The sequence below is a fragment of the Entelurus aequoreus genome, linkage group LG08 (genome assembly GCF_033978785.1).
Source record: "Entelurus aequoreus isolate RoL-2023_Sb linkage group LG08, RoL_Eaeq_v1.1, whole genome shotgun sequence".
Lineage (NCBI taxonomy): Eukaryota > Metazoa > Chordata > Actinopteri > Syngnathiformes > Syngnathidae > Entelurus > Entelurus aequoreus.
Genome location: NC_084738.1, coordinates 68852169 through 68868227, shown reverse-complemented (window position 1 = coordinate 68868227; position 16059 = coordinate 68852169). Strand labels below are relative to the sequence as shown.

General features: G+C 34.8%; 1 protein-coding gene across 2 annotated transcripts in view; it reads left to right on the top strand.

Annotated features, from left to right (window-relative positions):
* The window catches only part of LOC133656232 (calcium/calmodulin-dependent protein kinase type II subunit gamma-like), a 252554-nt gene that overhangs the window by 231614 nt on the left and 4881 nt on the right, over positions 1–16059 (top strand). For both annotated transcript variants that reach the window (XM_062057166.1, XM_062057167.1), the window contains 3 exons: positions 12322–12397; positions 12460–12554; positions 15538–15774. In XM_062057166.1, the coding sequence (XP_061913150.1) occupies positions 12322–12397; positions 12460–12554; positions 15538–15770 (404 nt within the window). In that variant the 3' untranslated portion in view covers positions 15771–15774. The remainder of the gene's footprint in view (positions 1–12321; positions 12398–12459; positions 12555–15537; positions 15775–16059) is intronic.

Genomic DNA, 16059 nt, shown 5'->3' with positions numbered 1-16059 from the left:
AAACCTCACAATGTCTGATTGAATGCTAAAAACGTTTTGACAGACCGCCTTAAAAAACGTAATGGAATTTTACATTTTTGTATGAAGGATAAAACACTGAATATTGACAAAATATGAATGTCACACCCCCTTTCGATCGACATGTTTTACAACCAATTGAAACGCAACAAACAGTGAAATATGAACGCGAAGGGTACAAAATAAACCCACCTACAATCCAGGCACGGGATTTTTCCGTCTATAGTCGGAATTCCGTCTTTTTTATCTCGGGAAGAAAAAAAATTATCTCCCGTTTTTCCGTTTTTTTCCCCGACCCTAAATCAAGATTTCATTTTGCTTCGTTCAAATAAAATACCCCTCATTTTTGTATTTTTTTTTTTCTTGTTTTTGAACACAGACTTTTTTTTTTTTTTTTGCAGTGTTGAACTTGCCAGCATTTGCACCTTAATTGTGGCGCGGACCAAGCCTGGCGACAGGTGACCGCTCGGTTGCTAGGCAGAATTCGTAGGATTATGATAAAATGATGAAACAATGATTTTTCCAGGCTTTCCGTCATTTTTTTTTCTTCTTCCATTTATCATCGTGGGTGTTGCCTTTTCTGGGGACTTTGTTCGTGTTTCCCCACTCAGAGGTTCCTAGTGCAACACGCTGCCTTTTTTTCCCATATCGGCTTCCACCCTGTTTTAAAGATCTCTTATTTCACTTCTCCGAGGTCCCTCTCCTTGCTAATCCCTTCCGCTCTTGATCTCTTGTCAGACCCACCTGCACCAACCGTCTTGTCTTAAACGTGGAGCGCCCCCGCCCTCTAGCAGCAGGCGCGTTAAATGTGAGCGTTAGCCGCCGCGAGCGTTAAGAGCCTGGCGAACAGGGCCAGCAGTTACATGACATCCACAGCGTCATAATCAGGGCTGCACTCATCCCGCTTCCAGCTGCCATCCTGGTGTGTGTGTGCGTGTGTGCGTGTGTGTGTGTGTGTGTGTGTGTGTGTGTGTGTGTGTGTGTGTGTGTGTGTGTGTGTGTGTGTGTGTGTGTGTGTGTGTGTGTGTGTGTGTGTGTGTGTGTGTGTGTGTGTGTGTGTGTGTGTGTGTGTGTGTGTGTGTGTTCTGGCAATGCTTACTTAAAGGCCTACTGAAATGAATTTTTTTTATTTAAACGGGGATAGCAGATCTATTCTATGTGTCATACTTGATCATTTCGCGATATTGCCATATTTTTGCTGAAAGGATTTAGTATAGAACGACGACGATAAAGATTGCAACTTTTGGTATCTGATTAAAAAAAAGGCTTGCCCCTACCGGAAGTAGCGTGACGTAGTCAGTTGAACATATACGCAAAGTTCCCTATTGTTTACAATGATGGCCGCATGAAGTGAGAGAGATTCGGACCGAGAAAGCGACGATTTCCCCATTAATTTGAGCAAGGATGAAAGATTTGTGGATGAGGAAAGTGAGAGTGAAGGACTAGAGGGCAGTGGAAGCGATTCAGATAGGGAAGATGCTGTGAGAGGCGGGGGTGACCTGATATTCAGCTGGGAATGACTACAACAGTAAATAAACACAAGACATATATATACTCTATTAGCCACAACACAACCAGGCTTATATTTAATATGCCACAAATTAATCCTGCATAAAAACACCTGCGTGTTTGTTACGCTAGCTCCTAGCTCCTCTGCTAGCTCCTAGCTCCATAGAACACGCCAATACAATTCAAACACCTGATCAACACACACAATCGCTCAGCCCAAAAGACCGTTCACCTAACCCAAGGTTCATAAAGCTTATATATTTTAAAAAAGTTACGTACATACGCAAAAAAAAGTTGCGCACATACGGTCAAGCGATCAAATGTTTAGAAGCCAAAGCTGCATACTCACAGTAGCACGTCTGCGTCTTTGTCATCCAAATCAAAGTAATCCTGGTAAGAGTCTGTGTTGTCCCAGTTCTCTACAGGCGTCTGTGTATCCAAGTCAAAAGTCCTCCTGGTTAGAGTCTCTGTTATCCGAGTTCTTCCATCTTGACTGCATCTTTCGGGAATGTAAACAAAGAAGTGTACTGTTGTGGCTGACTACGTTCGAAAAATACGTCCATTTCGCACCGACAACTTTCTTCTTTGCTTGCTCAGCTTCCTTCTCCATAATGCAATGAACATGATTGCAACAGATTCACGTACACAGATGTCCAGAATACTGTGGAATTATGAAATGAAAACAGAGCTTTTTCGTATTGGCTTCAATGTGGAAGGCATACCCGTGTTCGCCGGTCTACGTCACGCGCATACGTCATCCTCAGAGGCGTTTCGAACCGGAAGTTTAGCGGCAAATTTCAAATGTCACTTTATAAGTTAACCCGGCCGTATTGGCATGTGTTATAATGTTAAGATTTCATCATTGATATATAAACTATCAGACTGCGTGGTCGGTAGTAGTGGCTTTCAGTAGGCCTTTAATGGGGACATGGCTCTGTTTACACAGTCACCTTTAGAGGACCTCTGACGGTATGGGGACAAAAAAACAGGTCCCCTAAAGGGAAACCTTTTTAAATTATAGTCAGATCCATTCTGAAGATGCACTGCAAAAACTGAAATCTAAGTAAGATTAAATATCTCAAATAATAATATTTGCTTATTTTCTGTTTGATAAGATAATTATTCTCACTAATGCTAGGTTCACACCAACGGCGCTTTAAAGCGGCATGCAAAGCGCCGTCAAAGCGTAACAAAGCCTGATTAAAGCGTGAGGGTCCTAATAGATCGTGGGAAAGCTTGTAGTGAAGTTCGCCAAAATTTTTTAAACGGTTTAAAAAAATTCTGCGCTCTTGTCAAGAATGGAATAAAGCGCCGAGAGCGTATCAACGCGTGACAAAGCTTGACTCAAAGCGTAGGAAAGCTTAACAGATCTTGGTTCAAAGCGCAATAGGAAGGGACTGTGATATTGACGAGTGACATTGAAACTTTTATGTAAAACCAACACAGGATTACAAATCCATTCTCTTTTGCATCATTGCCTTTTTTTATACGATGATCATTGTTCAATCCCACAGCCCAAAGTACCGTTCACCTCCGCAACGTTCATACAGCACATATATTTCCCCAAAGTTACGTACGTGACATGCACATAGCGGCACGCACGTACGGGCAAGCTATCAAATGTTTGGAAGCCGCAGCTGCGTACTCACGGTAGCGCGTATCCAACTCAAAGTCCTCCTGGTAAGAGTCTCTGTTGTCCCAGTTCTCCACGGGCCAATGGTAAAGCTTGACTGTCATCGTTCGGGGATGTAAACAATGAAACACCGGCTACGACGCAGCCGCTACGTGGTTGTGTTGCTGCAGCCGGCCGCTAATACACCGCTTCCCACCTACAGCTTTCTTCTTTGCTGTCTCCGTTGTCCATTAAACAAATTGCAAAAGATTCACCGACACAGATGTCCAGAATACTGTGGAACTTTGCGATGAAAACAGACGACTAACAGACTAACATAAAATCTGCTTAGTGAGAAGAATTCTCTTATCAGACAGAAAATGAGCAAATATCACCCTTATTTGAGATATTTAATCTGACTTAGATTTCAGTTTTTGCAGTGTATAGAGCAGGGGTCACCAACCTTTTTGAAACCAAGAGCTACTTCTTGGGTAGTGATTAATGCGAAGGGCTACCAGTTTGATACACACTTAAATAAATTGCCAGAAATAGCCAATTTGCTCAATTTACCTTTAACTCTATGTTATTATTAATAATTAATGATATTTACACTTAATTGAACGGTTTAAAAGAGGAGAAAACACGAAAAAAAAGACAATTACATTTTGAAACATAGTTTATCTTCAATTTCGACTCTTTAAAATTCAAAATTCAACCGAAAAAAAGAAGAGAAAAACTTTTAAAAAATAATTTATGGAACATCATTAGAAATTTTTCCTGATTAAGATTAATTTTAGAATTTTGATGACCTGTTTTAAATAGGTTAAAATCCAATCTACACTTTGTTAGAATATATAACAAATTGGACCAAGCTATATTTTCAACAAATACAAATAATTATTTCTTCTAGATTATCCAGAACAAAAATTTTAAAATAAATTCAAAAGACTTTGAAGTAAGATTTAAATTTGATTCTACAGATTTTCTAGATTTGCCAGAACAATTTTTTTGAATTTTAATCATAAGTTTGAAGAAATATTTCACAAATATTCTTCGTCGAAAAAACAGAAGCTAAAATGAAGAATTAAATTAAAATGTATTTATTATTCTTTACAATAAAAAAAAAAATTACTTGAACATCGATTTAAATTGTCAGGAAAGAAGAGGAAGGAATTTAAAAGGTAAAAAGGTATATGTGTTTAAAAATCCTAAAATCATTTTTAAGGTTGTATTTTTTCCTCTAAAATTGTCTTTCTGAAAGTTATAAGAAGCAAAGTAAAAAAAATAATGAATTTATTTAAACAAGTGAAGACCAAGTCTTTAAAATATTTTCTTGGATTTTCAAATTCTATTTGAGTTTTGTCTCTCTTAGAATTAAAAATGTCGGGCAAAGCGAGACCAGCTTGCTAGTAAATAAATAAAATTTAAAAAAAATAGAGGCAGCTCACTGGTAAGTGCTGCTATTTGAGCTATTTTTAGAACAGGCCGGCGGGCTACTCATCTGGTCCTTACGGGCTACCTGGTGCCCGCGGGTACCGCGTTGGTGACCCCTGGTATAGAGGGTGGTCCGTGTGCGTGTGCGTGTGTGTGTGTGGTCACCCCGCATGCTCTTGGTGTTTTTGTTTCAGCTCCTGCGTCTCTTTTGGTTTCACCTTAAACAGCATGACGTGTCGTCTATCACCATTCCCATCCATCTTCAATCCGTCTCCATGCATGTGTGTGTGTGTGTGTGTGTGTGTGTGTGTGTGTGTGTGTGTTGACCATCCGTTGTGTGTTTCAGTACCACCGCATGACGCAAAGCGCATGGCTTGGAAGAGCACGGGCGACAACAGCTCCTGCACCGACTCTGAGGTGTCGCAGGCCTGCACGCCCGTTGCGGGCCACTCTGTCACCGCTAAAAGCAAGGATAAGCCGAGTAAGAGCACGTCCACACTAACCCCACCCTGCTTCACCGCCCCCTGCTGGCCACCGCTGCCTACTGTCGCTCGCTCTGCTGGTCCAATAAGCTCCTTTTGGTTCCACGCTAATCTGGTTGTTACATACTGTCACCGTCGGTGTCATGTAGGTCTGGGTTCTTCGACGTTAGGGGTGTCCAAACTTTTTCCACTAAAAATCAAAGCATGTGTGGGTCATTTTTTATATTTTTTCCATTTTCAAACCCAATACAGTATTTAGATTTTAGTCACCTTCATGGCTCCCCTCAAGTTTGGTCCCAGGGACCTGAAAGGGTCTCAGTCATAATAGTAAAAAAAAAAAAAAAAAAAAGTAATATATGTATATATTTTTTGTCAATGCTTAAATCTCTAAATCACCTTCACATCTGTCGCTAAAAATTGTTCTGGTTTTTGTTTTGTTTCATGCCCTTTTTGTTGCAGAAAACTGTTTAATGGCAAAATCACAAATATTTCCCCCCCCCACCAAAAAAATTCTAAGTGCAATGTTTGATGTGAAATTATTGGAGCCTTAAATATGTTTGTAATTCATAACATTGATTTTGATTCATTCTTTTTGAAAAAGACGGTGTTTTTAAAAAAAAAAAGAAAAAAAATCCTACTAAAATGATGAGGAATCCAGAGGGGGCCCCACTCCTAAATGTTGGAAAGAAGTGCTAAATTATTTATTTTTTTAATTTCGACGCCTAAATCTCTACATCACAGGTGTCAAACTCAAGGCCCGGGGGCCCGCCACATAAATTGATGTGGCCTGCAAAAGCCTGGAAAAAATGGGTTTCAATAAAATACCTTTTCTTTTTTTTCTTTTTTTCTTTTTTTTTACTAAATTCATTCGTTCTTTCAATTTTGACAGAAAAAAAATGCATATTTTAAACTTTAATATTATCCGATTTATGGCAAAATCACAAATATTTTCCCCCCACCAAAAGAAATTCAAAGTGCAATATTTGATGTGAAATTATTGGAGCCTTAAATATGTTTGTAATTCATAACATTGATTTTGATTCATTATTTTTGAAAAAGACGGTGTTTTTAAAAAAAAAAATTAAAAAAAATCCTACTAAAATGATGAGGAATCCAGAGGGGGCCCCACTCCTAAATGTTGGAAAGAAGTGCTAAATTTTTTTATTTTTTTTATTTCGACGCCTAAATCTCTACATCACAGGTGTCAAACTCAAGGCCCGGGGGCCCGGTTCTGGCCCGCCACATAAATTGATGTGGCCTGGAAAAAATGGGTTTCAATAAAATACCTTTTCTTTTTTTTCTTTTTTTCTTTTTTTTACTAAATTCATTCGTTCTTTCAATTTTGACAGAAAAAAAATGCATATTTTAAACTTTAATATTATCCGATTTATGGCAAAATCACAAATATTTTCCCCCCACCAAAAAAAATTCTAAGTGCAATATTTGATGTGAAATTATTGGAGCCTTAAATATGTTAGTCATTCATAACATTGATTTTGATTCATTATTATTATTTGAGAAAAGACGGTGTTTTAAAAAAAAAAGTTTAAAATAATCTACTAAAATGATCAGGAATCCAAAAGGGCCCCCCCCTCATAAATGTTGGAAAGAAGTCCTAAATTATTATTATTATGCATATTTTAAACTTTAATATTATTCGATCATGCCAATTATACACTGTATTGCAAAAGTATTTTTGTGAGATAAAAACAAATAGTTAAATATCTGCTTGTCACCTTTATTTACGATTTTAAAGAAAGTTGTACATAAAAAAAATCAAATGCATGTGCATTTAGATTACCGTATTTTTCGGAGTATAAATCGCACCAGCCGAAAATGCATAATAAAGAAGGAAAAAAACATAAGTCGCACTGGAGTATAAGTCGCATTTTTGGGGAAATGTATTTGATAAAAGCCAACACCAAGAATAGACATTTAAAAGGCAATTTAAAATAAATAAAGAATAGTGACCAACAGGCTGAATAAGTGTACGTTATATGAGGCACAAATAACCAACTGAGAAGGTGCCTGGTATGTTAACGTAACATATTATGGTAATAGTCATTCAAATAACTATAACATATAGAACATGCTATACGTTTACCAAACAATCTGTCACTCCTAATCGCTAAATCCCATGAAATCTTATACGTCTAGTCTCTTACGTGAATGAGATAAATAATATTTGATATTTTACGCTAATGTGTTAATAATTTCACACATAAGTCAAACTATGAAAAAAACTGCGACTTAGAGTCCAAAAAATACGGTATATATTTTTTTGTCAATGCTTAAATCTCTAAATCACCTTCAGATCTGTCGATTAAAAAAAATGTTTTGTTTTTGTTTTGTTTCATGCCCTTTTTGTTGCAGAAAACTCTGTTTAATGGCAAAATCACAAATATTTCCCCCCCACCAAAAGAAATTCAAAGTGCAATATTTGATGTGAAATTATTGGAGCCTTAAATATGTTTGTAATTCATAACATTGATTTTGATTCATTATTTTTGGAGCACAGACGGCGTTTAAAAAAAAAAAAAAAAAAAAATCCTACTAAAATGACCATGTGTCCAAAAGGCCCCACTATTGGAAATAAGTCCTAAATTATATTTTTATTTTTATTTTCAATGCTTCAATCTCTATATCAACTTCAGATCTCTCTGTCCATTATAAGTTGGTGTTGTTTTTGTTCGCTTTATGCCCTTTTTGTCATTAAAAACTTATTTTTTATTGCAAACACACTGATTACCCCCCCAAAAAATATTCAAAGTGCAATATTTGATATTATATTATTGGAGCCTTAAATAAGTTAGTAATTTATAACGTTGTTTTGATTCATTATTACTTTTTAAACAAAGACTCTTGTTTTTTTGTTTTTGAAATCCTACTAAAATGATCAGAAATCCAAAAGGGCCCTACTCATAAGGGTTGGAAAGAAGTCTTAATTGTTTTTAAAAAAATTTCTCAACCCCTAAATGTTCTACATCAACTTCAGATCTCTTTGTCCATTATACGTTTTGTTTTTTTTCTTTGTTTGCTTTATGCCCTTTTTGTCATGAGAAATATGTTATGGCAAACACACAAATTCAAAATGCAATATTTGATGTGAAATTATTGAAGCCTTAAATAGGTCAATAATTCATAACATTGATTTTGATTCATTATTATTATTTGAGCAAAGACACTTTAAAAAAATTAAAAAAAATCTTACTATCCAATCCAATCCACTTTATTTATATAGCACATTTACACAACAAGAATGTTTCCAAAGTCCTGCACAGCCATGTTAAAAACAATATTAAAAACAATATTAAAAACGATATTAAAAACCATATTAAAAACAATATTATGCTACACCAATGACTGAATAAAAATAATTAATTCATAACATTGATTTTAATTCATTATTATTTGAGCAAAGACACTGGTCCCACCCCCCAAAAAAATTCCAAGTGCAATATTTGATGTGAAATTATTGAAACCTTTTTTTTTTTCTTTTTTTTTTAATTCAAAAGGCCCCCACTTAAGTGTTGGAAAGAAGTCTTAAATTATTTTTTATTTTTTATTTTTAGATCTCTGTCCATTATACGTTGTTTTTGTTTGTTTGTTTGCTTTATGCCCTTTTTGTCATTAAAACTTTTTTTTTTCCCAAAAAAAAATATTTTTTAGTGGAATATTTGACTTGATGTAATTGCAGCCTTTAATAGGTCAATAATTCATAACATTGATTTTGATTCATTATTATTATTTGAGCAAAGACACTTTAAAAAAAAAAAAAAAAATTCTACTAAAATGATCAGGAGTCGTACATTTTATTTTTTTTTTTCAATGCCTAAATCTCTACATCAACTTCTGATCTCTCTGTCCTTTATAAGTTGGTGTTGTTTTTTACTTTATGACCTTTTTGTCATTAAAAACATATTTGTATGGCAAACACACTTGTCCCACCCCCCAAAAAAATTCCAAGTGCAATATTTGATGTGAAATTATTGAAACCTTTTTTTTATTTTTTTATTTTTTTATTCAAAAGGCCCCCACTTAAGTGTTGGAAAAAAGTCTTAAATTATTATTTATTTTTTATTTTTAGATCTCTGTCCATTATACGTTGTTTTTGTTTGTTTGTTTGCTTTATGCCCTTTTTGTCATTAAAACTTATTTTTTCCCAAAAAAAAAAATTTTTTAGTGGAATATTTGACTTGATGTAATTGCAGCCTTTAATAAGTCAATAATTCATGACATTGATTTTGATTCATTATTATTATTTGAGCAAAGACACTTTAAAAAAAAAAAAAAAAATTCTACTAAAATGATCAGGAGTCGTACATATTTTTTTTTTTTCAATGCCTAAATCTCTACATCAACTTCTGATCTCTCTGTCCTTTATAAGTTGGTGTTGTTTTTTACTTTATGACCTTTTTGTCATTAAAAACATATTTGTATGGCAAACACTCTGGTCCCACCCCAAAAAAAAATCCAAGTGCAATATTTGATGTGAAATTATTGAAACCATTTTTTTTTTTTTTTTTTTTTTTTCTTTTTTTTTTTTTGATTCAAAAGGCCCCCACTTAAGTGTTGGAAAGAAGTCTTAAATTATTATTTATTTTTTATTTTTAGATCTCTGTCCATTATACGTTGTTTTTGTTTGTTTGTTTGCTTTATGCCCTTTTTGTCATTAAAACTTTTTTTTTCCCAAAAAAAAAAATTTTTTAGTGGAATATTTGACGTGATGTAATTGCAGCCTTTAATAGGTCAATAATTCATAACATTGATTTTGATTCATTATTATTATTTGAGCAAAGACACTTTAAAAAAAAAAATCCTACTAAAATGATCAGGAGTCCAAAAGGGCCCCACTCATAAGTGTTGGAAATAATTCAATGCCTAAATCTCTACATCAACTGGTGTTGTTGTTTGCTTTATGCCCTTTTTGTCATTAAAAACATATTTGTATGGCAAACACACTGGTTCCCCCCCAAAAAAAATCATTAAAAGTGCAATAATTTATGTGAAATTATTGAAGCCTTTTTTTATTTTATTTTTTATTCAAAAGGCCCCCACTTATAAGTGTTGGAAAGAAGTCTTAAATTCTTAAATTTATTTTCAGATCTCTCTGTCTATTATAAGTTGTTTTTGTTTGTTTGTTTGCTTTATGCCCTTTTTGTCATTAAATCTTTTTTTTCCCCCAAAAAAAATATTTTTTAGTGGAATATTTGACTTGATGTAATTGCAGCCTTTAATAAGTCAATAATTCATGACATTGATTTTGATTCATTATTATTATTTGAGCAAAGACACTTTAAAAAAAAAAAAAAAATTCTACTAAAATGATCAGGAGTCCTACATTTATTTATTTTTTTTCAATGCCTAAATCTCTACATCAACTTCTGATCTCTCTGTCCATTATAAGTTGGTGTTGTTTTTTACTTTATGACCTTTTTGTCATTAAAAACATATTTGTATGGCAAACACTCTGGTCCCACCCCCCCAAAAAAAATTCCAAGTGCAATATTTGATGTGAAATTATTGAAACCTTTTTTTTTTTTTTTTATATATAATTCAAAAGGCCCCCACTTAAGTGCTGGAAAGAAGTCTTAAATTATTATTTATTTTTTATTTTTAGATCTCTGTCCATTATACGTTGTTTTTGTTTGTTTGTTTGCTTTATGCCCTTTTTGTCATTAAAACTTTTTTTTCCCCAAAAAAAATATTTTTTAGTGGCATATTTGACTTGATGTAATTGCAGCCTTTAATAAGTCAATAATTCATGACATTGATTTTGATTCATTATTATTATTTGAGCAAAGACACTTTAAAAAAAAAAAAAAAATTCTACTAAAATGATCAGGAGTCCTACATTTTTTTTTTTTTTTTCAATGCCTAAATCTCTACATCAACTTCTGATCTCTCTGTCCATTATAAGTTGGTGTTGTTTTTTACTTTATGACCTTTTTGTCATTAAAAACATATTTGTATGGCAAACACTCTGGTTCCCCCCAAAAAAAATTCCAAGTGCAATATTTGATGTGAAATTATTGAAACCTTTTTTTTTTTTTTTTTTTTTTATAATTCAAAAGGCCTCCACTTAAGTGTTGGAAAGAAGTCTTAAATTATTTTTATTTTTTTATTTTTAGATCTCTGTCCATTATACGTTGTTTTTGTTTGTTTGTTTGCTTTATGCCCTTTTTGTCATTAAAACTTTTTTTTCCCCAAAAAAAATATTTTTTAGTGGAATATTTGACTTGATGTAATTGCAGCCTTTAATAGGTCAATAATTCATAACATTGATTTTGATTCATTATTATTATTTGAGCAAAGACACTTTAAAAAAAAAAAAAAATTCTACTAAAATGATCAGGAGTCCTAAATTATTATTTTTTTTTTCAATGCCTAAATCTCTACATCAACTTCTGATCTCTCTGTCCATTATAAGTTGGTGTTGTTTTTTACTTTATGACCTTTTTGTCATTAAAAACATATTTGTATGGCAAACACTCTGGTTCCCCCCCCAAAAAAAATTCCAAGTGCAATATTTGATGTGAAATTATTGAAACTTTTTTTTTTTTTTTTTATAATTCAAAAGGTCCCCACTTAAGTGTTGGAAAGAAGTCTTAGATTATTATTTATTTTTTATTTTTAGATCTCTGTCCATTATAAGTTGTTTTTGTTTGTTTGTTGGCTTTATGCCCTTTTTGTCATTAAAACTTTTTTTTTCCCCAAAAAAAAATATTTTTTAGTGGCATATTTGACTTGATGTAATTGCAGCCTTTAATAGGTCAATAATTCATAACATTGATTTTGATTCATTATTATTTTTGAGCAATGACAGTTTTGAGGGGGAAAATGTTTTAGTCAACATTGCAACTTTTTCTGGTTACATTTCACCTGTTTGCTCTTTTATTCCACTTTTTTTATGTTTTTTTTTTTGCGGTAGTATTTTTAGAATGTGCTGGGGGGGTGGGGGGGGGTTAAAAATGAGCTGCAGGCTGCACTCTGGACACCTGCTCTACATCATATTCATCCAGCCGTGGCTTTGTGCAGCGGGAACAGGAAAAGTCCGTCATCCGACGCTGCAACACGTACTTTAGTCCTCTCGCTGAGACGAGATCCTAGTTAGAGGTGTGCTGACAGGTAATAGACGCCGGCCGGAGACCACTTTGTCGGTGCGAAAAAAAGAAAGGCTCTCTCTGCTGCGCGAGGAAGGCGATTCACGGTCTCGGCGTCAGCCGTGGAGTTTGACCGTCCTCTCCCTCTGTGTCCCTCCGCTAGCTCGCAAGCAAGAGATCATCAAGATAACGGAGCAGCTGATCGAAGCCATCAACAACGGCGACTTTGAGGCGTACACGTGAGTGACTGAGCAGAACGCTGATTCCACCTCAAACCCTCACCTCCTCGGTTCCTGTGCAGGAGGATTTGCGATCCTGGACTCACTTCCTTTGAACCCGAGGCCCTGGGCAACCTGGTGGAGGGTATGGACTTCCACAAGTTCTACTTTGACAACTGTGAGTACACATGAGGTTTCTTTACAATATGATGACAGTGTTTCCCACACATTCATTTATTTGTGGCGGCCCGCCACAAAAGAATTACATCCGCCACAAATTTTAAAAAAAAATATATATATATACTTTTTTTTTTTTTGTACTGTCCAGCTTCTCAGGCAAATCATATAGTTGATGTAGATGCCCATATAGGCTGTTCAGATTTACTTTATTATTATTATTTGTATTTGACCACTACTGTTTTCTGTTTATTTGTTACTGACTGTGGCAGGACACCTCTGCCTCTGTTTCACTTTATGTTGCTGGTAAATAATATGGTTGTAGTAGTAGGCTAAAGTTAAGTTAAATTATTTAGTATGCACTAATTAAAGGGGCAGAGCTTTAAGAGACATTTTAGCTTTTATATTTTTATAAGATATATTTTTTGTAAGAACCACAATTAATAAATATATTTCAGTGAATAACTTATTGTTCAAATCTGTATATAAATATGTACATAAAGTGTTGTAATTATATTGTAACATGGATGGATGGATGGAAGTTTAAAACAAAACTGTTATTATTAATTAGTAAGTATACATTTTTTTAGCCTTTTTAGAGGAAATCATATCATTGTAGTAAATTATGCAAATTACTTGATGATGTCATGGTGGCCACGCCCCCACCGCCACAGGTATCTTGGCAGTTTATGGGAAACACTGAGCTCAGTTACAAAGGATGGAAAGGATAACGCACACAAGGGCACAAAAAGAGGGCGAAAACAAAAGGTATAAAGTTGACTAAAAATGTACCATAGTAGCAATATTAAATATAACATATATGTAATATTTACATATTATATATACAGTATATAATATATACTGATATATTATTACATAATATTATGTACAATATTACAGTATTAGAGATGTCCGATAATGGCTTTTTTGCCGATGTCAACCGATACCGATATATACAGTCGTGGAATGAACACATTATTATGCCTAATTTTGTTGTGATGCATTAAACAATGTAACAAGGTTTTCCAAAATAAATCAACTCAAGTTATGGAGAAAAAAAAAAGCCAACATGGCACTGCCATATTTATTATTGAAGTCACAAAGTGCATTTTTTTTTTTTTTTTTAACATGCCTCAAAACAGCAGCTTGGAATTTGGGACATGCTCTCCCTGAGAGAGCGTGAGGAGGTTGAGGTGTTGGCGGGGGTTGAACAAATACCAAGTTGGCGTACTTATAAGATGGCACCGAGTATCAAAATGTATTGATTTTTTTTTGGGTTCAAATTAATCAAATTAGCTCAAACACTAGCATAAATATTAGCATGCTGCTAACATTTACATGGTAACAAAGGAAACATAGGTATCAAAAACCATGATTTTTAGGTTAAAACGAATAAAATTAGGTAAAATACTAGCATAAAACATTTACATGCTAACTTGTTATGGGCATACTTGCCAACCTTGAGACCTCCAAATTCGGGAGATTGGGGGGGGGGGGGGTGTATATTGTAGCATCCTGGAAGAGTTACTTAAAAAGTCATACATTTTACTTTTTGGAACCGATAATTTCCGATATTACATTTTAAAGCATTTATCGGCTGATAATATCAGCAGTCCGATATTATCGGACATCTCTACTAATGCGATCTCTTGTCCTTTTTTTACGTTTAGTTCTGCTCTCAAACACTTCCAAAATATTACAGAATAAACTTGATTACATCACTGAAAGTTTCTCAAACAAATTAAAAATGTTCAAACATTTTGCAAAGTGATCACTGCAGACACAAGTATAGTCCGATTGTATCATCGGATGATGAAAGTGATATTTTTAGAGCCGTTCCCTTCGACTTTTAGTTCTGCTCTCAAACACTTCTAAAATATTACAGAATGAACTTGATTGCATCATAGAAAGTTTCTCAAACAAATTAAATGTTCAAACATTTTGCAAAGTGATCACTGCAGACACAAGTATAGTCCGATTGTATCATCAAGATGATGAAAGTGATATTTTTAGAGCCGTTCCCTTCGACTTTTAGTTCTGCTCTCAAACACTTCTAAAATATTACAGAATGAACTTGATTGCATCACAGAAAGTTTCTCAAACAAATTAAAAATGTTCAAACATTTTGCAAAGGGATCACTGCAGACACAAGTATAGTCCGATTGTGCCATCAGATGATGAAAGTGATATTTTTACAGCCGTTCCCTTCGACTTTTAGTTCTGCTCTCAAACACTTCTAAAATATTACAAAATAAACTTGATTACATCATAGAAAGTTTCTCAAACAAATTAAAAATTTTCAAACATTTTGCAAAGTGATCACTGCAGACACAAGTATAGTCCGATTGTATCGTCAGATGATGAAAGTGATATTTTTAGAGCCGTTCCCTTCAACTTTTAGTTCTGCTCTCAAACACTTCTAAAATATTACAAAATGAACTTGATTACGTCACAGAAAGTTTCTCAAACAAATTAAAAATGTTCAAACATTTTGCAAAGTGATCACTGCAGACACAAGTATAGTCCGATTGTATCGTCAGATGATGAAAGTGATATTTTTAGAGCCGTTCCCTTCGACTTTTAGTCCTGCTCTCAAACACTTCTAAAATATTACAGAATATACTTGATTACATCACAGAAAGTTTCCCAAACAAATTAAAAATGTTCAAACATTTTGCAAAGTGATCACTGCAGACACAAGTATAGTCCGATTGTATCGTCAGATGATGAAAGTGATATTTTTAGAGCCGTTCCCTTCGACTTTTAGTTCTGCTCTCAAACACTTCTAAAATATTACAGAATAAACTTGATTACATCACAGAAAGTTTCTCAAACAAATTAAAAATGTTCAAACATTTTGCAAAGTGATCTCTGCAGACACAAGTATAGTCCGATTGTATCGTCAGATGATGAAAGTGATATTTTTAGAGCCGTTCCCTTCGACACACTCTGGCACCCATAAGTCCCGCTCTCTGCCCGCACAGTGCTGAGCAAGAACAAAAAGCCGGTGCACACCACCCTGCTCAACCCCCACGTGCACCTGATCGGCGAGGACGCCGCCTGCGTGGCCTACATCCGCCTGACGCAGTTTGTGGACGCCACCGGTCGCCCGCGCTCCAGCCAGTCGGAGGAGACCCGAGTGTGGCACCGCCGCGACGGAAAGTGGCTCAACGTTCACTTCCACTGCTCGGGAGCGCCCGCCGCCCCACTACAGTGATCAGGTAGCCCCGCCCCCTTTTATGTTGTCATGAAACACCTGGTCAGTGGACTGCAAGCCACCGTGTGCTTGAATTTGGATGAGTTACTTCAGGGGTGTCCAAACTTTTCCCACCAAGGGCCGCACACTGAAAAATGAAAGTGTGGGGGAGCCATTTTGATCATTTTCATTTTCAAAACCAAATTATTGATTTTTTTCTACCTTTTTAGGGCTCCCCTCAAGTTTGGATCTGGGGACCCAGAATTTTAGTCATAAAAAATTTAAAAATAAGTCCTATTATTTTTTTTAA